We start from the raw sequence: 24349 nt of genomic DNA on the forward strand, positions 1-24349 counted from the left end.
TCTGCTTTTGACAATGATCTACTTGCGAAGTACACCAAGTGGTCCAATCCGTGATCGCCTATCTATGCTAGCCTTGCTTCGATTGCGTATTTTGACGCATCGACATGTATATGGAACTCCGTGTCCCAGTTTGAATAACCCAAAATAGGTGTTGTGGCTAGTCGTATTTTTAATCCCTGAAAGGCCTCGTCGTGCTTTATTTCCCATTTGTAGAGTTCTCTTTTACAAGTTAGCTTGTCGAGAGGGTAAGATATTTTGGCGAAGTTCTTAATAAACCTTTGATAATACCCTGTGTCCTAGGAATGATTTTACTTCGATCACATCTGTCGAAGGTGGCATTTCCAGAATCACTCGGACCTTATTCAAATTTGTCTTCAAACCTGCCTTACACACAATGTGCCCAACAGTTTTCCCTAAGGTACCATTAATCTACATTTCTTAGGGTTTAGTGTTTGTCGTGCCCATTTGCATCTTTCCATACATTCCTTGAGTGCGGTTAGATGCTTGTCCTCCACACTGAAAACTGGCCAATCGTCCAAGAACGCTTTGAAGTTTCCTACTGACATCTTGTCGAAGATGTGCAGGATGATTCTTTGAAACACTGTTGGGACGTTGCACAAACCGAACGGCATCTTGTTGTAAGCGTCACTCCATCTTCCACTACAAAAGTTGTTTTGAGCTTATCTTCCTCTGCAATGGATATTCGGTTATAACCGAAAAATCCATCCATGAATGAGTATATTTCATGCCCCGCAACTTCTTCTGAAATACTGTCAATAAATGGTATTGAGAATGGATCTTTAATTGTTATTGCATTCAAACAGTGAAAATCTACACATTCTTATTTGAGTGGTGTCCTTTTTCAATGATATCACGATTGGGGATACCCACTCACTTGTCTTGAAAGATCCCTGATGGATCTCTTCTGCTATCTGCTGTAATTTTATATTTTTAAATTTGTTTTCCCTGTTTATTTAAATTTTCTTGCAAAACTAGACAGAAGTTGCAGAAGGGTTTGATTGTTTTATATTTTTGATGATTTTTCAATAAGTAATAACAGAAGTACAATAACATGAACCAGTTCTGAAAATGTATTACAAATACGTTTAAAGCAAAGTCGTTTCAAGCAGATTTTTTGAATATACACCTAATATGTAACCAGATGAAGACTTACAATAATATCCAGATGATTACAACCAAGAATAAAGCCAACCTGAAGGCCTGAAGGTGAAATATGAGCCTAGAAGAAAGCTACGGCCATAATCCAGCTCTCAAATGCTGCACGTGGGAAAGAATATGGCTGCCAGGCATGGCCGTACAGCTGCAAAGTGCCCACACATGGGTAAAATGCCCAAACCCCAACTAAAATTCTGACTCAGTACTGTGTTCCCCAAAAGAAGCAATGCACAATCTCCAAGATGCTTTTGACTACAACGAATCCAAACCATTGTTTTGGGGGCCACGTTCCAAACAGGCAAAGTAAGTGGGGTTGGCATCCCAAGTGCTGAAAGCTCAATCAGAGCCCAAATCACAAATCCAAGATGTAATATGTCAATAATGCCTTAGAACTTTGTCTTTACCTCCTTATAACCCACCATACTTAGCTCGAACCCTAAAAGTGTCTCCATGTGGCATTGGGTTATAAAATAATATATTTCTCATCTTTTAAGTGGTCAAGTATTTAGAAAATGACCCTTTTCCCAATAGAAAGAAATCCATTCACCGAAATGCTCTAAGTCAAAAGAGAAATATTTAGAAAAGTTCAAGACCTTTCCAACGAGCTATTACACCAAGGGATATGCATCCAAATAAGGCCAAAAACCCCTTATTACTCCAAAATGGCTATAACTTAGCCTTATTTAATTATTAAACACTAACTTAGGAAATATTAAAAATATAACCCAAGTAGCTACAAAATGCCCCAATGACACCACAAACCATGAAATCATCCTGTCACCTGTCTGTGACTGAAGTCGGAAATCAAAGATCCAGTGGCAATCTCATCCCTAAAATCTAGCGATGCTCCTAAAACTTAGGAAACAAACCCTATTCCTCTGAAACCGAACTCAAGGAATCATCTCATGGAGATCCAACCCTAGGCATGATCATCCCTCCTAAAAAGTAGGAATAACCCTATAATTTTAGGAACTGCCTCCTAAAGACAAGGAACGTCTCCAAATTGAACAACAACTGCCAGAACACCAAATTCCCGACACTGTATAACCATACTAGGTCTCTATCCAAACCTGTCAGCCTACAAGACCCCATAATAAGCTGACTCACAAGTCTCTGCTAGACGGAGTTAAAGAGGGAACATGACATGTATATACCCGAAAAATAATGCCTGCATCAAACATCCGGTTAATCTCGTCTATGACCCATGCGGCATAGTTTTTGTTCATGCAGTATGGTCGCTTCCGTATGGGTACTGCTCCTTGTATGAGTGGGATGCAGTGGACACACAATTCTAGTGGTACCCCCTTCAAGTCTTTGTACATCAATGTGAAAACATCCTTATACTCCATGAATATCTTAAATGTTGTTGCTTTCAAAATTGGATTCCAATCCTTTCCCACAAATATGTTTTTTGGATTAGCTTCGTCCCCTAAGTTCATCATCTTCACCATGGGTTCTTCATATTTAATAGGCTTCTTGTCGATGAATGTATGTGCAGGTGTTTCATCTATCTGTGCCTCCCCTTCTTTGACTTCTCTGAATCTCGTCGAAAATTCGTTCTTTTCCTCTCCCTTACTTCCTTCTTCAACCCCTAACATGTGACAACTTGGAAAGAGTTCATAGTCCTCCATTTGCCAATGGGGTAGGTCATTCACCGAGTCCAAGTCGTCATCATCGAACCCTCCTTCCAGTTTGAGTATTCTAGCTTCGTTGGGTTCCATTCTTTTCTTTCCTTCGTTGTCTCCTTCTTTGCCTTTGAAGTCTAACGACGTCACCTCTTCTCCCACCATCTGGGTGTGTCGGTCAATTACAAACCTACGGCCTCCTCTTTCCACGGACAGGGTGTTCCTTTTCCAATCATGTTTCACCTTTTCCTACACCAACCAACCCCTTCTGAGGATGGCTTCGTACCCTTTCCTTTTGAATGGAATGACCACAAAGTCAAGTAAGAAAGGTTGCGTCCCGATCGTTACGTTTTGCACCATTAGAGTTCTGAGGGGTTTCATTTTGTGTTGATCGGTGGTAAGCAGTTGGAATGTAGGCAGCCATAGGGTAGGTTGTCCCAACTTCTTCCATGTTTCCTTAGGCAGTACATTTACACTAATCCTCCATCTACGGTGTCCGTGAGGATAGTTCCAAGAATACCCATCTCAACTACTACAAGGTGTCTTCCAGTGTTCAGCGTGAGTGGCATTGGATCTACTGTGGTCGTTTTGCTTCCACCTTGTGTGTTCTTCCCTAGCTCTTCCACCACCTTCGGGGATGGTGTCATGTTTAAGATTGTGGTATGATGTTTTGTTTTGTTTGGTTCCTTCTTGAAGTGTCAGCAGTGTCCTTCATTTGCATCTTTTCAGCCTCCATCTCTTTTTCTATTTCTGTGTTTAACTGCTGCATCCTTTTCTTTTCTCCTTCCGGATCTGGGTATGTTGCCTTTTTGCTTCTACGTGAGTGATTGCTATTGTTTCTTCATCACATCTTTCTAAGGTCAACAAGTTCACCCCGGGTTTACGTCATTTTGAGTCATTGTGGTCTCCACGACCACACCATCTGCACAACAATTGTGGTGTTCCCTTTGTAGTCTAGTCTTTGGCATAGTGGCCCCAAAGGTTGCATGCACAACATTGTATCATTGGTCGTCTGGTTGGAAGATCCCTTTGTGTGACCCTCTTCCTTGCAATCCGTACACCATAGTTCCCCTTCCTTGTTTTGGTTGCTTTCGGAGGATGTCTTCAGGATTCCTCATCACTGCTTTCGGAGGATGTCTTCAAAATCCGAAGATCTATCTTTCTTCTTTTTGCCAGTTTTGTGTTCGCTCTCTAAGTCCATCGCACGATTATATGCATCAATATATGATTCTGGAGGTACTATTTTCATCTTTTTCCGTATTGTTGGTCATAGCCCTCCAATGAACCATCTTTTCTTAAACCCGTTCGTTGGTTGGCTTTCCATTTTTCCTACTAGCTCCTTCAGTCTCCACACATATACGCAGACTATTTCACTCTTCCCTTGCTTTGCACTGTAAATTTTTGCTACGATCTCATTGTCATCCCTAAGTAGTCAGAATTCTATTGTAAATTCTTTCTTGACGTCTGCCCATGTATTTAGCTTCGTCTGGTCGATGTCTGAAAACCAATAGATTGCTACACCCCGTAGGGTAGCTAAAAACTGTCGGATCCAGTCATCTTGGTTCGTTACGCCATTCGCCGTGCATATCGTTTCACATGTTTTACAATGTCGGACTGGATCGATCATCCCATCGCCATTATATTTTGGTAGCTTTTCCTTTGGCCTTGCCATTGTTAACTTCTATATTTGTTGTACTTGTTGCGCACCTTCACTTTTCTAAGCACCTGCGTTGTTCTCTACAACCGTGCTACTTCGGACACTCGCGTTACTCTGTGGTGTGAAGAGGTCTTCTACAAGCAGAGTTGTTCAAATCTCAACTTGTATCCATTCGTCTAGTGTATCAGGAACAAAGAGTTCACCCCACGCTCATGCTCCTTCAACACCTCAAGTCGTGAGTATTCCTTCTCTTACATTTGGATTCTCTACCCTTCACGTATACAAGTTAAGGAACTCCTCCCTTGTCTCTTCCACTAAATTTAATCTTTGTCATGTCTCCTCAATAAAGGCCTCAGCACTCATTGGTCTGCTAGGTGAATGCGCTCAGTCGATCCGTGCTTCTTGACCACTTTGGTGTCCATAGGCAATTGTTGGAACTTTTGCCTTTGTTCTACCTGTTGTGTGAGAATTAATATTTCCCATGTTGTGCATACATCATCCTTTTCTTTTATTTTATTTCGATCTTTATTGAGCAAATTTGGCATTAATCTTCATAACACATCTTTTGGTACCAGTTTCGACAGGCAACAACACCAAATGTTTACCGTACAAGGTAAACGGATAGTTATTGCATTATGAGACTAGAATGTAACACAGAACACAATAGTAATTTATTCATATAAGCAGAGTATACAATCACGAGTACAATGATGCTTCATAATTCCATTCGAACGATGTGCATATATCTCCTAAAGGGGTGACTCAACCGTCATACATTTTGGAAACTAATTGATCCCATCGACTATAGTATAGTTTTACCAACAACAAATCATGGACAGTCAAATCTATGCACCATATGTCTCTACATGAAGAGACATGGTTAGATATTAAAGAGCATTTATTAAGGGACCCGATCCTAATCGGGTGTGATGAAGTTAAACTAATCATCTGCAAACTTCGATCTGGAATAAACAATCATAACCATGATTTGTTTTCTTGATCGAACATGATCCACTAGAATGAATGCTTCAGAATTTATACTTAGTTTGATGATGGTAATTTGGTTAATTTCAAGGGCTATTTCGCTGATGGCAATAAGAGTTTTGATTATGTATGTATGTGTATGCATGTATACCAGTTCATATGATGAACTGGTATACATACATGCACATATGTATACAGATTTATCATATCAACCCTTGAATTCTAACCAATGCTACCATATCTTTAACACTCCCTGATGAACTGGTATACATACATGCACATATGTATACAGATTTATCATATCAACCCTTGAATTCTGACCAATGCTACCATATCTTTAATACTCCCTCTTAGCTAGGGAAGATGACTAAGTATGAATTGGTTTAGATACCGAGTATACAAAATATCAAGTCACATTATATTTGTATATCCTAATTATGGTATGTGCACTAACATCACGTCACATGATGTCTACCATAACTTATCATGGCATATCCCCAGATATTACCTCACATAATATCCACCATGATTATCTCATAAAGAGAAAATTGATACACAATTGATATCAAGTCAGCATGATATCTACCAACAAGTCTAAGAGATATTAGCTATCAAGACATTTCCATGAAGACCAAGTCAGCATGATATTCGTCATATTAGTGAACATTGTAAAGTTGTCACATTACAAAGTTGTATACAAGTGTATATTATCAGAAAGATTGTCACCTTTCAGTAATTTACAAAGGGGGCCCATAAAGTCATAGAGTCACGCATATGACCAAAAAGTTTACATACAGTTGCCACAAATTCTCTCACGTGGTGTTGTCATGGTGTCACACATGACATTCACCATGAACCATATCAAAGGGTGGATCCATCACAACTACTCCCAAAGAGTAGAACACGAGTTCTGCATTGAGCTTCTCTCTTACAAAGAAGAATCCAGTAAGGTATATTTCAAGAAATCACTGAGGCTAAGTCTCCCTCCCACCAATGGCTTCATTCTTCACAACTCCAAATGCCCAAACTTCAATTTGGTATGAGACTTGGTGAGAATATCAGACCTATGTTCTTCAATGATAATGTACCTCAACTGAAAGTTGGAGAGACCATCTCGATATGGTCTACTCCCTCTGAATCAATATCATTGGATGTCAACAGATGCAGATCCTTAGGTTGCTCCCTCTGTCATGAAGGGATGTCCTATTCATATGCTCCAATCATGGAAAATATCTTGTTCCAAGGGACTCATCATATGTTAAATGATTTATTATTTTAATAAGAGTGATTTCCCAAAACACACATGTACTTGTTTGATTCCATAGTAACCTGAGTGAATGTAACAAACTATGGATTTATCCTCAAATTTGGCTACATTAGGAATTCATGCTGATTTGGCTTCCTTCTGAAGCTCCAAGTACTTTCGTCAACTTTTGAACTCCTCGTCCAAGGTTACTTCTAATGTAATGCTATTTTCCTCTTCTTTGAAGATGTTTCAAGCATCATCCTAGTCCCATGATTGTAAGCATTTAAGTATACATCTTAGAGCATTAGTCCTAAGATTGAGTCCTCTACAATGCCTAAGTAGCATACCTAATGCACCATTCTTCTTTTCCTATAAGAACATCCTTGGAGACAAAGGAAAAGATCAAGGCAAATAGCTCTTTATAATACATATAGAAATAAAAGAGAGAGACTACAATAAGTAAATAAATATAATGTTCAAAGATAATAAATATTTATCTGCACATCAATATCTTTGATACAAGTTGCTACAATGAAGGTTGATCTAAATAGAAAATGCCTCTACATAAGTATTTGTCAAAACAATTTAAGTACATCATTCTCAGATAATTTGAGAGACATCTCCCCTTCAAGGATGGTTCAATGGGAATGTAACATTGGTTATTATTTGCCCCAACAATGTAAAATTCCCACTTATTCCATTATTCAAAGCTTTCTTGCCATCCTTGAGACCATAAATGCCCATTACTATTTCAAACATCGAATGTGTGAGTTTGAATGAGTCTCCAATCATGGCATTTCTCTATAATCATACAGCTCTAACTTGAATGTATTTTGCTCTTCTTGATGAGGATGAATCCCTTCTACTTATGATTGTAATGAACTTCAAATTCAATCTAGACTTTGCTCCATTGGTCAAAAATGACAAAGGTATTGTACTCCATGATATCTCAACCCTTCTACGTGTTCAAATGCCAATTACAATTGTCAAGAATGCAAAGTTCTAACAAAACAAATTTGTATAGCTCCATAGAGTAGACTAAGGGATCCGTGGTGCTTTTGGATTGGTATGTTTGGATAGGAAATTAAAACTTCGCATAACCAGCGCACAACCAAGTCGCAATAGATGAGAGAGGCCATTTTCCTCAAGTAATCGAAACTCAAAAACAAAATACAGCAAAGTGACAGAGATTAATAATGGTCCTAGTTGTCCATTGGAACATTTATAGAGAGGAAGCAATGTATGCCTCAACCAAATTTTTTGTCAAATAATCTTGGAGTCTACAAGATTTCAGAAAGCATGATTGCTTTAGTCAACGGGGTTTCTTGATTTATAGAAAATATCCATGCAATCATAACCACAACATGCTACATCCTCCCTGGGAAAAACTGGAATATAATCCAGGCTCCAACCATCTTGCATTCAACTCAAATATTAATAACTTTTATCCTTATTACAAATTGTGATGAGTTGATGATACCAGGTATGACATTTGGAAGTCACTAATAATTTAATCCTTCTCTTCAGCGATATCTTTTGCTTGGAAGGATTATCAAAGTACTAACCTGAGTATTCTTAGCAACAATATACAGGTCATCAATTGTAGCAATTGTTTGCTCTGTATGTTGGGGTAAACAAATAAATTGCTCCAAATAATCATATAAGTGTGACATTCTTTCACATTGTTTATCTTCAACAACATGATCGACCATTAATTTCCATATAACCTTTTAAAGATGGATGCAAGAAGAGTTATGTTTGGTGCATGCTTTGACTGACAGGAAAGTTTATGACCTTGTTTTAAGTATCTGACAACACCGATGGAAAACAAGCAACAATTTGACTACGATTCCAACTCAACAAACATAGCTACTCAAATTTGCAGAATAGTTGCCGTTAATCCACTATTGAAAGATCTACTAAAATTTCTGAATTGTCCTTATTGACCACCATATGGCTAAGAAACGTATTGTACTTATCACTGTTAGGTCCTTCCACTTCTAGAAATGATTTATTTCATTTCTGAGGATCCAATTATAGTTGGAGGAATTTCAGCTCTGTTTTTCTTCATCAGAAAGACAAATTGCTATTAAGCTAAGATTGAAAGGGCAATCATATAAGGAACCCAGCTTTGGGCAATCCTTAACTAACAAAATATTTCAAGTCATGAGATCATATTGGCCTTGGAACTCACAAAAGAATGGTCATGGCACTGAAATCCATGGCTGATGCGTAATCCATCGCTCATGATATTTTCCACTTGGAATCCTTTCATGGCAATATTATTGTACCAGAACAATTGGGAATGTTAGGAAATTTGCCTCCAAAACTGAAAGGATATGACACCATTGTCGAACTGCATTGTCAGTTGCAGGCCTCTTGAACCCTCGGACATGAGAATATGAAAGCTCGCCATGACCATACATATCATGAAAAATTTACTAATTAAGATAACTCTGGATACATATGTGATGATTCACCTAATATTATATTGATCTATCTCTGTAAATGTTCAACCCAATGAATATATCTTGATCTATTATGGAACCTCTGTATATATTTATCTTCTATTATAAAGATCTCTATATATCTATACATTCTGATCTGTTATATGACTGTTTATATATCTCTGCATATGTATCAAACTTTACTCTTACACTATACATACATTGATCTGTCCTTGAATATATGCATATCACTCTGCCTCTATTGATCTGCTTGTAGCCTTGTATGTATTAGTTGATCTGACTTTGATTATCGCTCTGACTTCAATCACATATCTCTTCATATATGTCAATTTGCTATTTTATTGATCTCATTGTAACCTTCGAACGGAATATACACACGACCAGATCTCCATCTAGCGCACCATTTAACATTCACACTGATAATCCCAATCACAGCATGCTCTGTTACCAGATCGCTATATCGAACTAATAAGTCGCATAACCTGCTCTGATAACATGTCAAAATGCTCAATCAGTATTGAAAAATACTGATTATAAATTCACACATCTGAATCAGAAGCGGAGGTATTTGATCCCAAGAGGTAGAACATTTATTGATTTCGATGGTCATATCTCGTGTTTGGATCATTATCTTATAGTTGCTCCAAAGGACACAATCGTAGACAGTTGAGTCTATTCACCATATGTCTCTTCATAAAGAGACACAATTAGGTATTAAAGAGCATTTATTAAGGGACTCGATCGTAATCGGGTGAGATTAGGTTAAACTAATCATCTGCAAACTTTGATCTGGAATAAACAATCATAACCACAATTTGTTTGCTTGATTGAACATGATCCAAGAGAATGAATGCTTCAGAATTTATACTTAGTTTGATGATGATAATTTGGTCAATTTCAAGAGCTATTTCATTGACGGCAATAACAGTTCTGATTATGTATGTATGTGTATGCATGTATAACAGTTCATATGATGAACTGGTATACATACATGCACATATGTATACAGATTCATCAGATCAATCCTTGAATCCTGACTGACGCTACCATATCTTTAACATGGAGAGAGATAGATTTTGACCATGGTTGGTTGGCATTTTGATTCATAATTTGCATATAAATCCATGGATCATGCTGTGTGATTAACTTAAAGAGTTGTTATGACTGATTTTATATTGTTTTCAAAATTACAATGAATTATCCTCAGAATATCAGAATTCTTTCTTTATTAGTAGAGATCTGATATTATCTTCTAATGGCTAAATTTAATCATTTATTGTTCTAAGATTCTCCTCCAAATGCTTATTTAATTTACACCCTTCTTTGGATGGAATTTCATTGCATTATATTCAAGGACATATTCAAGGATTTAGAGGTCCAAATAATAGTATTTTGTTCAAGTCCCTTAAGATCATACTGACTTCGAGTTTTGTACCAGGAATTATGTCCAGATCAAAGGCATGGAATGTTGCAAGGAAGTGAACAAAAGAGGTTGGAAGACTGTTGGTATTCAGGAGTACTGAGAGGGGGATGAATCATTACAAACAGGTAGCCTACTGATTTTACCAATATTCCACTTAACCAAAACAGCAGCTTCCAAAGCATAAAACTGATAACAGATGCAATGCAGTAAAAGTAAAGAGCATCAAACATACACAAAATCATCACAAGTAACACAATAATTTTTGTATGTGGAAATCCTCAGCTAGAGAGAGAAAACCACGATGGAGCTACAAATACCCTTTTTGAGGGTTCACCTTGTTAGGAGTGATCTTGTACACTATTAAGAGTACAATAAAATCAGTTAGGATCTTCCTCACTAGAGGTTATGAACACCTTCTGAGTGTCCACCCTATTAAAGGAATTATACAAACTAACCGGTTAAGGTCCACCGAATTAAGGGATTTCCCCTGCTGCAACTGTTAGAAAACCACAAGTTGATTAATCTTGATGTAGCACTCCTTGCCTATCAGATCCACTCTGTTCACTGCTCTCTAACTTTGTTCTCTATTCAATCTTCACACACTGCTTCAATCTCAACCCTAGCACATCGCAGTACCTTGACCGAATTCATCCAACAACATCACAACTTCTCTCTTACTACTTACTTCTACAATACTATAAATAGTTCTTTATAGCAACAACATTTTTGCCTCTTAATCGCCACCATTCATTCAAACTTCATTCTTGACATTCCCTCACCACATTTATTTCACATATCTCAATGTTATAGTACGTTTCTCTTGACTGCATCAATCTGTAGTAGGGTCTACATTCAATTTCTCCAAGAATAGTCAAAACATTTTTGATCAATTCCAAACTCCTTCTAGAATCTTCCTCACCTATGCATCTCAATCGCCAACTGCCACCTCAGCATATCCTCATCCATTACGATATGTCATAGTATCATCTAACTTCATCCAACTGCTCAAACTGATCATCAATCCAAAATCTGTAACTCAAGAACATAAACTGTTCATCTTCTAACACCATTTTCTTCCGAGATCCTCACTCTCCTGTCATCCTTTGGAGTTGTGATACTAACCATAGTTCATTCTCATCATTTTGATGTTGTAACTTGTACCTATGATCGCACCACTTAGTTCTCACTTTACTCCAATCACTATCACAATTGCCTTGTGTTTTATGCCTTGTGTTTTACCTTCTATCAAACAAGCATACTTCTTATTGATCATCTTCTTGGCTTGTCGGCCACTCCCTTCACTTGCTATGACTAGGTTGCCATCAATGACAACCAATATACCACTGCAACTGACCACCTCATCAATCTAATCACTGCTTCTTCACAATCTCACCCTTTGGCATTGATGGCAAACTCTGAAAAAATGTGAAAATGGGTAAGGTACCTATAACCACCATCATTCTACTGATCATAACAAAACTACCCCTAACACTGTACACCTTTATTTTGCTCTAATTTGCATCATACTTCTTCTCCCCTTGTGTATTTTGACATATTCTACTCCTCCTTTCTTTGATGACTCTTGCATCCTATCAAATACTTGCTTGTAGTTTGTCTTTGCAAACTCCAGAGACATCTCCCATGACTTCTGGAAATGATGCACGGCAGTGATATGTCCATGCAGATTTATTAACAACTCTTCCATAGAGTCTAATGTACTCATGTTAGGCAGTCCAATTAGGACTTTTGCATTCTTCACATTCTGTTGCATAACTTCTACAATGGGGGCTAGATATAATTGTAGCTCTAATAGAGTGACTACCCTCTTCTCCTATTCAGCTTGGCACTGTCTCACCTTATGTGTGATCATCTTCGTTTTGGCATTGTATTCTGTTGCAGAACTTGTTATAGGACTGAACTGTTCCACCAATGTATCCAACTCCTTTTGTGCTTCCTCTGCTTTCTTGTCCAAGTCTCCTGTGAAATCTGAGACCTTTGACACCTTGGTCTCTAACTTGCCAACTTCCCGTAATGTAGTCTTGATCTGTTCAACTGACTCTCCAAGTGATTTCCTGTCACCAATGATTTTCTCCGTTAACTTTGTAGTTTTTTTCTTCTCATAGTTGTTTTCAGCTAACTTCATAGTTACAGTCTCTAATTCAGGTACTGGACTTGCTATTGCCTTGATCATAACATCTGTTTGGTCAATAATATTTGTTTCAAGGCTATATACCACATCAAGTACAAGGTCCGCAAGTATATCTCTTGCAGTCTTCAACACTCTTTTTCTCTTCTTCTTCGCTCTCATCTTATTGGCAAAAACCACTAAGTATGTCAACTCCAGAAAGCACTCTATGGACTCAAACAGGCCCCTTGAGCATGGTACATCAAGATTGATTAGTACTTCCTTGCTCAAGGTTTTTAGTGTTGCCCTTCTTACAATAACCTATATCTCAAACACTCTGGTGATGATATTTTCTTTCTTGTTGTCTATGTGGATGACTTGATCATTATTGGTAGCTCAACACATTAGATTGCAAAAATCAAACAAGACCTGTGCAAGGATTTTGATATGACAAACTTGGGGCTGCTCCATTATTGTTTAGGTGTTGTGGTTTGGCAAACTTATCATGGCACCTTTATTTTTCATTCCAAGTATGCCAAGAACTTGCTTCACAAGTTTTGAATGCAAGATTGTAAACCTACTTTCATGCCTATGGAGAAAGAACTGAAGTTGTCAACCAGGTCTAATTCTCTTCCAGTTGATGAAACCACTTATAGGTAACTAGTGGGCAATCTCATCTATCTGTCACTAGACCTGATCTCAATTGTGCAGTGAGCTACTTTCATGCTTCATGACAGCCCCCAAGGTTGGTCATTGAGTAGCAACGAAGTGTATCCTGCATTATATGAAGGGCACCTCTGATTATCGACTTGTTTACACACTGAGTCATGATTCTAGACTTAATGGGTTCACAAATTCAGATTAGGCAAGTTCAATTGACGATAAGACATCAACTTCTGGATATGTTTTATGTTAAAAGCATGTAGCTTCAGTTAGACAATCTCTGTGATCAATAATATGAGAATATATACATAAGTATATATACCAATATGTTTTGCATATTGATATATATACACACCCATATATATATATATATAATTGAACTGTATTCTGCATATAATGATCACTGCATCAAAACCGTGGTGTACATATATATTTCCATTTGAGATCATATCTATGTTCCATGTGATGATCGATATAAACCAATCATTATTTGTTTAAACAATATCGATCTGCAAGTTATAATACCCGGGCTGTGATTGAATCAACACTAATACAGTTGTCGATCGGACATTAACATTTGTTATGTATTAACAACTATCGAAAGGGTATGGTGGTGAATGGTCATGTCCCACTCTCTTCTTTGATATATAGACACAATCAGCCTGATCTTGCTAGGCATCGAAATCAATAAATGCCAAAGCATATCTGAAGGAATATAAGCATCATAATTTGGAGCCTATTTCGATTGTATCACTGTAGTATAAATACAAAGATTCTGAAGTAAATCAGATTCATTGCAATTGAAGTTTGAACCTGCAAATAGATCAGTCATCAGTCAGTAATATACTGAAATTGTAAACATATTCGTAAATCTGATATAAACTTAGTAAAAAATTTCAGTTTGGGATCTGGCAGAGTCACCTAGACTAGTAAGAAGCAGCATGCAGTCTCACTCTCCTCCACAGAAGCAGAGTATCAAGAAGTTGTTAAGGTAGCTTATGAAACAGTTTGACTTTTGTCAAATACTTGCAGATATGCATTTATCTCAAGTAGGTCCAACTCCCTTGCTCTTTGATAATAAGTGAGTTCTCAAACTTGCCAAGAATCCAATTGCAATCAAGCTTCCTCAAAGTTTATCCAAGGTGCCTCAATACCAACTGCAATGGGCTCCCTCAAAGTTTACAGATCCAAACCCTTAGCCTATCTTGCGAATATGCCCGCAAGGTGCTTAGGGTCGGTGATCCCTGCTCTATCTTGGGACAGATAGCCATTGGTTGGATTTATACAAGCACCTCTTTGGTAACATCCTTGTCTTCCCTTCCCAGATTAAAATAGTAATAGGACTTTGTGTATATATATATATATTTCTATAAATAGTCTGATTTTAACAAATATAAATGTTGTATATATTAGTTCATTATATTGAAATATATTTAATTATAATATATGAGCATGGTAAATATTAGCCCATACATACTTCTGATTCCACTGTTATTGATATATATTAATGCTTCGAATAGTATATTTCTATTCCAATATATATATATATATATATATATATATATATATATATATATATATATATATATATATAGGAGCTACTTGTCACTGAGCAGTAATCATCAAATAGATAATAATTGATGTTGAATAAGTGCTGAATATATATATATATATGTTGAATAAGTGCTGAATATATACTATATATACTCTATATATATATACACACACACACTACACCTGATACCCATGTAGAGTCATATAAAATCCTAACTAATAAAGTCTTTTTTTCATTCGTATTCCACTCGTCCTGTCCAGTGGTTAAGGTTTGTATGCCTAATTCCCTGTCTTTCTGCTCTGTCAGGGATCTCCACTATGCTACCATAGAAAATCCCGTTTTCGGACTGCAAATGAATATCAAGACTATTCTACAAAGATGGAATAGAAATGTGGATCCGTCTATTACTATTGGCTATCGTATTGCAAGGAATGGGCAGTCATGCATTATCTGCAGCTATGAAATGGTGCCTTCATTTTCCTTGGAACATTATTCCTCCCCCTTTCTTAGATACTGGCTACATACACCGCCCACCCTCACCATCACTGTGAATCTCTATCCTCTTTATATCTTAGCTGGCATGGGACATAATCTCTATGGTACATGTCCTTCGGCTAGCAACCAGCGTAGGAGTTGACAATGAATCACGGTGTCATTCCCTCAGTTGTTCGAAACCATGAATATGAGGATTGATATTATAATACCATTAATTGATAGTATTATATAACGATTAGTATTACAAAATTATTAATTGGTCTAAACTTTATAATTATTTGTAGTGCTTAACAGTATTTATTGATATTATTAATTTGATTATGATTATCATTATGTATTGATATTTAACTGATAAAGAATAATATAGATTAATACTGTTGTTTATTCAATGATCTATATAAATATGACTGATATTAATATATTTATTCAATTGTTTATTTATTAATTAAAAGATTATTTGTTCATTAGCTTATTGTTTATTATTTATTATTAAATCTTATTTTGGAAAGGGGATATCTCAGCCTTCATCTCCCTTGTTATTATTTCATTCACTCACACGATTGTTATCTCTCCCCAACATTAGGTTTCACTGACAGTCACTGTTGAAGACCAATAAGATAAAGAATCAACTGCGATCTTTGATAGACCAAGGTATTAAATATACTAAATTTATGGAACAAAAATATATACTAATATTTTGCCATGCAGTTGTCTTATTGTTTAAGTACCTTAACTTATGGTCCTTGAATGATGTGTGTTGACTTTCCTGCATTAAATAAGATAACAATCAAGAATACATATATGGTTCCACAAATTGAATCAAAATCTGAGTACTACCAAGTAAGTCTTGAGAAGGATGTGTTGAAAACTGCATTCAAGATGGCAAGTTTTTTATGAGTGGTCAAAACTTTTTAAGGTTTACATAATGTGCTTGCTACTTTAATGTTGATTATGAATGAAGTAATTAATTTATTTATTGACTCTTGCATAATTTTTTACTTAAATCGCATTTTGATTTTTACAAGGATTATTTGCGTGTCTCTTACCCGTGTAAATGTACTTGGCAAGTTTTAAAGGATAACAAGATGCAATTAAATGGGATAAAATGTAGTTTGCACACCAATCACTTGATTGGAGATACATAGCTTCATATTGATCTGGAAAAGGTTGAAGACATCATGAAAAGTGGACCATGGATATCCAGACAAGAAGTTTTATAGCTGCAGTCCATGACCTCTTTGTCATCCATAGCAGCAGAATGTACATTGTTATCGCATGTTTTCTGGTGGTAAGCCCTCAAGGTCAAAATCCGCAACATTCATTTGACTACTTTGATAAAAGAATTAGTCATGTATTAGTTCTGTTTCTACCTAGTTTACAATGGCTTTTCGAAGTAAAAATCAATGCAAATGATTACGCCATAGGGATTGTTTCACTGCACAAGGGTAAGTTTATTTGACATCATTCCAAATTATTTTGTGGTTCAGATTCATGTTATTAACTTATTACACTTATGACAAAGAATTGTAAGCTCTTGTCAAAATGATCAAGAAATCGAAGTAATATTTAATGGGAAAAGAAACCATCCATATTTGGAAGCTAAATCCAAGTTGCAACAAGTGGAAGGGTTCTTGCAATCTTTTCATCTGGTGATTAAATATAAGAAGGGTGTCATAACAAACTTGTAGACATGTTATTCAATCCTCCTCTGATCTTAGTATTGGATACACTAACTCAATTTTTGCCTTTTGTGAAAGAGGCCTATAAGGAGTGCTATGAACATATTGCTGATCTTGGGAAGGCATTTTAACATGCTAAGCAGCAGAAACAGCAAGTTATGAACCTAAAGAAAACGACAATTTCCCAGATGAGATGCTCTATAAGATATGGAAAGTTGTGTTTGTCCATGGAAGGCAGGATCAAGCCAACAAGAAAAGCTCACTCTTCTAAGATTGCATATCACTTCAGGGTGATAATAACAGTTGCAAATCTTCAGTAATCTGTTATTTGTTTCAATCTGTGAGTGTTTCCAAGTTCATTAGGGGATGTGTGTCATATAGATTTGGAGTGATGCTGAATATTACTTTATTGGAACACCCAAAGACCAGAAAGAAAAATTGATATCTTATTTATATCTTGCAGGTTATAAATTATAATTATTAATATAATGTTGTTTATCTACAAAATCTTGAATATCTTATTTATCAGTACTTGGTGGGACGATTGGGGTAGGAATACCCCAAATATATAAAGGCTAGCCCTTCAAATTTTGTCTCAAAAGTCCGCTTAGTAATGATTCTAGCTAAGAGTGCACCTACAATTTGTTTGACACCATTCACACAAAGAAGTGTAATAAGTTGACTCAACCACGCCTCAATGATCTTTTTTTATGCAATACAACCTTCAACTTCACACAAGAAAGGTGGAGAACCAACTAGAGGAGTTTATTGTTTTTGTAAGAATTTGCCTTAGGGAAAAATTCACCCAAGAACAAAGAACTCAAACACAAGCACAACTATAGACCAAAGAGAGTATGATCAGAATGACGATATATTCATTCAATATACTATATGAAAGTACACTAGAAGTGCATGTATATAAAGGCCTCTGGAAAGCTTATAGAATGCATAGAAGTCAGCAACATGATACGTCATACAACCAGGCACATGTCCACCAGATATGGGTTATCCTCCATTAAGCACGGGAGTAAGTGCGATGATGAGAGGATAAGCCTACAATGGTGTAGCACGCAAATTAATGTTGTAGACAACATGTGCTAAAATGGGAGTGCGAATAACTATGTTGTCTACATGACAACTCAATGAATGATGCAAACTCCAGTGTTGTAGACACCATGTGCTGAATTAGAGTTGCGTACTTCTGTGTTGTCAACATGACAACTCATGAGAGTACACAAACTCCTAAGTATCTCACCTAAATAAATAATAAAATAATGCATTAACCCAAGTAAACTTAAGTATAAATAGTAAATATGTATTTACACCAACAATTTTAAATGAGAATCATCCCTACATTGATTGGACCATGCATGATAATGAGCTCTCCTCATTCATAGATGATAAGATTATTGATTTCAAGAGACGAGCTATGGAGATGTGCATTAGAATATTATAATATTTCTTTCATGGTCATCTTAGTTAGTCTTTAGTTTATTAGGTACTTCCTATTTCCGTCCTTAGTTCGCAATTGTTTCTTTTACAAACATCATCTTTGTAAATCTATACAACGAGCTTTCATCTCCTTTGTTTAATATAGCTACAACATCAATTTACCATAACATGGTATCAAAGCACATCAATGGGATTTCATAAAATAACGAATTTTAAAAAAAAAAATTGGACCTCTTCTAATCTGGAAATAATTCCAGAAATTTGGTTTTTCGATTTCTTGAAACAAAAATCGTCAAGGTATTTTATGAAAAAATTGTAGTTCGTCTTCAAAGATTTTTACTGAAAATCACAAGCCTAGTTGAGGATTTTGATCATGCAATTTCTTGGTTTCAACAAGAGTCTCTGATTTTCAAAGGTTGCATGTGAGTTGCATGTTCTTGCATGTGCATGTTTTAACTTGCATTAACTATTTTACCATGTGAAGTCTAGTGCTTTGCCGCATGAAGATTTTTTCTGATGGGTTTTCAAAAAAATTTCCCTTAAAAAAATTTTGATGGGTTTTCATAATTTTTTCCCTAAAAAAAATTCTATTGGATTTTCATAATTTTTCCCTAAACAGATTTTTGATGGGTTTTCATAAATTTCACTTATAAAATTCTCTTTTGGGTTTATAGTTTTTAAATTTTACCTCAAGAATTATCTGTTAGGTATTACTATTTTTCCTTAAAAACAATGTTTTGTATCTTGATCCACCTCTCGGATTCTATTTTTTGTTTTTTTATTGATTTTTCACCTCAAAAATTGTGTCTAGTATTTCTAATTTTTCTCCTTAAATATCATGGCTTATTGTAGCATGTTTTTGGGCATGATGCTCATCTACAAAGTTTGGAAGGTTTGCCAATTTTTCCTCAAAATCGTGCTAGTTGTTCTCTGTATTTGTCTCTGTCTCCAAGGAAGAGCAGCTCCGTTATAGGTTTGTAATGATTTCTAATCAAATGTTTTGCTGATTCTAGGAGGGTTACTAGCAGACTCATCTCAGTGGCAGGCTCTTGTCTCTTTTTGTGAAGCTTTCTAAAGAAGGGGAAACCCTTCTCTATTCTTTTTTGGTCAGATCGTGGCTTTTTGGTCAATAACATTTTGCAGATCCAAGGAGGGTCTCAGCAGCAACAAAATGTTTTGAAGAATTTGTAAACAAAAGACAACAATTAGACAATGACCATTAAGGGAGGGTATTAGAATATTAGAATGTTTTTTCAATGATCAACTTAATTAGTCTATAGTTTATTAAGTAGTTTCAATTTTTGTCTTTAGTTCATGATTGTTTCTTTTAGAAACATCATTTTTTCAAATCTATCTAAGGAGTTTTCATCTCCTTTGTTTAATACAACTACAACAACATCGATTTACCATAACAATGTGGTTGGAGCATAAGCAAGAGACATTCAATTGGATGACACTAATATGGTAGAGGAGTTGTTGCCACCTACCAGCAAGGTGTAGCCATAACTACAATCTACTAGATCAAGTAGGGAGTCACAATCAAGTGTGAGGACCATATCTTCTACCCCCAATTTTTCAAGAGGAAGAGAAAATTGTAAAAACAAAAAATTTACTTGCCTACTATAAAAATTATGATGATGATTTTCAATGATATTCACAATAGTTATCAGCTGTCAACTAATTATCCTGTCCGCTATCTGGCTTCACATGATAATGCATATTGTAAACCATATATATATGTTAGAAATAAGCAATACTAGAGGGGGGTGAATCTGTATTGCGGCACTTTTACACCAATTAATTATTTCAAAACTTAACCATATGCATCCACAAAGAACAATACTGAAAAGTAAAGCACATAACAGTAAGAAGCTCATCATACCATGATCTGTTTTTGAGGAAACCTTGGCCAAGGGAAAGCCCCGGTGGGAATGGTACCCACAACTATGTATTGTTCTGAAAATCCATTGTTAGGAGTTTTGACCCTATTAGGAGTCATTACATACATTTAGTACATTAGTCCTTGTTAGAGGTCTCAACCCTGTTAGGAGTTGTATTACAATAGGAGCTCACTGCTCAATATGGACTTAATGTCCAATATACAAGAGATAGCAATTACAATACCAAAATGACTGTGCTAATATCACAATATTTGATTAGTCATTTATGTAGCTTGCATTTGATCTGATCAAGCACCAAATCTCACATCTAATCACTTGTACAGCATCATAGCATCATCATAAATAAAGTTTGCATCTCATCATCCTCCCTCACATCCAAATACTAATTACTTTATATACCTTTTCAACTTATTTTCTCAATCAGCCTTCAAAACTGTCTTCACAAAACGTGTGGCACATTAACCAAGACAGAATATTAGAAACTACTATCCAAGGGTTAACATCTAGGATGTCGTCCCTTCAATGCAAGTAACTGAATTGATAAGGCAATTCAATTCCTTAGGCCAATTTGCCCAATTACCAACACTTACTCTGAATTCTGCGATATCAACCAGTTAACGTATTATCCTTCCAAAATGTGTGCCAACCACTATCTGAACTCAAGTAAACACACTTATATCATATGCAGACCATGTACTACCAATATCCAAAAATTGTGGCCAATAATGATTAATATCCTGTGCTCGCTGATTAAAACAATCTGATCGTACACTGTCTTCCTGTATTATACTTGGGCATTTATCTTGATTATCCATAACCAAAACTGATCATTGAGTTGGGTGATCTTATCAGTTGATTACGTTGCCTTCAATGACAACATTTATGCCTACAGTTTTGTTCACTTGCCAGCAATATATTCAAGAATCAAGTTTAATATAAAAAACTTCATCATGTTTCTTGACTTATCGGATACACCTTTCAATTGAATTTTGGAAAAAACAAAGTGTTTTTCAAGTATTTAAGTATTTTTAATGTTGTCAAGTTTTTGAAAAGTCCAAAAAATTGTGCTTGTCAAGTACAATCTGAGTCTGAGCTTGCAAACTATGCTTTGAATATCACAAGGAGATCATAATACAAATATTTCTTCAGCAAAACCCAACCAAAAAAAAATGCCAACACCAGAACAGTACTACAATCGGCTTGGCTCTCAAAATTTAGTATCAGAGATTGAACAACATATTTTCTTTCACTCTCTTATCAGAAGAGAACATGCTTCATCTTATCTCTAATTTTTAGAATAGTGGGTGTAATTACAAGGCAGTGACAATGAAAAAGCTAAATTTGGTGGTTTTCAACATGAGATGAGACAATGCCCAAAGCCTCGATGGATTCAATGGTAATTTTAAAAATTAATTATATCAAATAAAAACAATGTTCAATATTGCACAATGCTCACAGTCAAGTTGACTAAAAGTAGTAAAACATAAAAAACAAAGGACTCAAACTAGAACAAGTAGTAATAGCATACCTCAAGCTTAGCATTCAACTTCTGTCTCTCAACTTCCGGTTCCTCTGAATCTGATGTTCCTATGAAGCAAATAATTATTAATAAGATTTCTAGTAGACAATGTTAGCGTTTAACCAAATACCAAAGATAAACTAAATGAACATGCATAGATTTCTTCAAGTTGCCTTGATAAAAAGATTCAAGAAAAAACTTGGGAAAATGAATTAAAGATTATTGAGCTAGAGATTAAATAAATACAATAAATATGTATGTGTTTGTGTGTGTGTGTGTGAAGAGAGAGAGAGAGACCTTACGTTAAAATTACAAAATTAATAAATTCTGAAGAAAATTTACACTAGACAATATTGGGGTTTAACATTACAACAAAGATCTAAATAAATGCATGTGCATAAATTTCTTCAAGCCACCAAGCTAAAGTTAACTCCCCTAATGACACCAGTTACATGCAATACACAAAAAGATTAAAAAACATTGAGCAAACAAATTAAAGAATGAGCTATAATAAATATAAATATACACTATATGGAGATATATACTATATATTTATCAAACGACAAAGACCTTATATTTTAAATTACAACTAAAGGCAAGACATGACATATAGTAACTACTATGATATTAATGAATTAAAATACTAAGTAACAAAAAAATATAGACCCTATGATATAACAAAATTGATATATACGCCCTAAGAAGATTACAAAATTGATATATACCCCTAAGAAGATTACAAATTTAATATATACAGATAACAAATTTGACATATACCCCCTAAGAAGATAAATATGCCCCCTAAGAAAATAACATATCTGAAAAAAAACATTTGATATATACCCCCTAAGAAAATCAAAAAATTGATATATGTTAAGTATATAACCAGAAAATCTATAGGTCTGTAGTGCAGACCGCACTTGATCTTCACATCATAAATATCTTAAGTATGGCATTATATATTTTCCTATATTCCTCTTGTGAGGCAGCAACTTCCTAGAAGGGTATTTAATATTCAAACACTAATCTAACACACTTGTGTTAGTTAGTGGTTAATGTTTTACTCAAACCTTAAAATTGCCGATTTTTGGAAAGGACATATGGGCCGACTTAGGAAAGGGACATGTTCCTTTGAGGGACATGCCCTTTAGTCAAGATATTTATGTAGGTTGTAAATGCAGTTATAGGACACACAGTTACAGCAGTCTGCTCCTCTAAGCATTTTACATCCAGTGAATACTAAATCAGAGATATTCTAATCCAATCAAGATCGACTATAGAGTATTGGATCTGCATTTAAGATAAGTGTTAACTTCCTCAAACAATTTGAATATTCATAATATTTAGAAGACCATTCTCAGCAATTCAAGTCTGAACTAAAAGTCTGATCCAAAGAATAAAGAATTAGCAAAAACTTTACATGGTATCAGAGCCAAGTTATCAGATCTAGGGCTCTGCAAAATTCAGTTATCAGACTTCTTACATATTCAGTAGCTTTGTTCTATCTTCAATGGCATACACAATCAGACCCGAGGATAAGTTTGATGGGAAAGAACACTTTGAAGCCTGGAAATTCAGAATCTTGATGATTTTTGAAGAGAATAATGTTAAATAATTCGTTGATGCAACATCCAAACAACCCCTGGTTGAACCTCACAAATCTATATGGAGCAAAAGAAATAAAAAAGCTATTCAAATCATCTTGGATGGAGTTAAAAATGATATTGTACCTATGCTTACAAAACATCAAACTGCCTTTGATATGATGAATGCATTATGAAATGCATATGAAGTAAACAATGCAACCAGGGTTCTTGCATTAAAAACGCAACTAAATCACATCAAATAAATAAAAGAGATCCAAGTTAGAATCCTCTGGGAGGAAAGGTATTTTTGTAGGGTATAGTGAAACTTCTAAAGCATATAGAATTTTCATACCCGGACAAAAAAACTATTGAACTTAGTAGAGATGTAATCTTTGAAGAAGATCTTGCATTTAAAAAGCCATAAGTTCTGATGAACCTTCTCCTTTATCTAGTTCTGAAAGAAATAGTGAATCTGGGTCCCAGAGGGAGAACTTAGAGGAAATCGAAAAATGAAATTCAAAATATGAAACTTGAAGAAAATTCAAAGAAAAGACCACTTTGGGCCATTAAAACAGTTGAAACAGCTCAAGATTTTGCTGCACCTTCCGGAAAAATCAGAGAAAGCAAGAGACCTAAAAGATTCTTTGGTTATACAGCTAACATAAGTGATTTATCCAAAACAGAGCCAACCAATCCCTCTGATGCTATTAAACATACAACTTGGAAAGAGGCTATGATAGTACCAATCTATCATGAAAAATGATGTTTGGGAAATTGTTCCAAGACCTAAAGGAA

General features: G+C 35.6%; 1 protein-coding gene across 8 annotated transcripts in view; it reads right to left on the bottom strand.

Moving 5' to 3' along the window:
• Positions 1-24349, bottom strand: part of LOC149576345 (uncharacterized) — a 163648-nt gene that overhangs the window by 101322 nt on the left and 37977 nt on the right. For 7 of the 8 annotated variants that reach the window (XM_089816937.1, XM_089816931.1, XM_089816943.1 and 4 more), the window contains exon 3: positions 21978-22036. In XM_089816937.1, the coding sequence (XP_089673063.1) occupies positions 21978-22036 (59 nt within the window). The remainder of the gene's footprint in view (positions 1-21977; positions 22037-24349) is intronic. The other variant, XM_089816933.1, reaches the window with a different exon arrangement.

The sequence above is a fragment of the Cupressus sempervirens genome, chromosome 1 (assembly GCF_028749045.1).
Source record: "Cupressus sempervirens isolate cs-2001-9-10 chromosome 1, ASM2874904v1, whole genome shotgun sequence".
Lineage (NCBI taxonomy): Eukaryota > Viridiplantae > Streptophyta > Pinopsida > Cupressales > Cupressaceae > Cupressus > Cupressus sempervirens.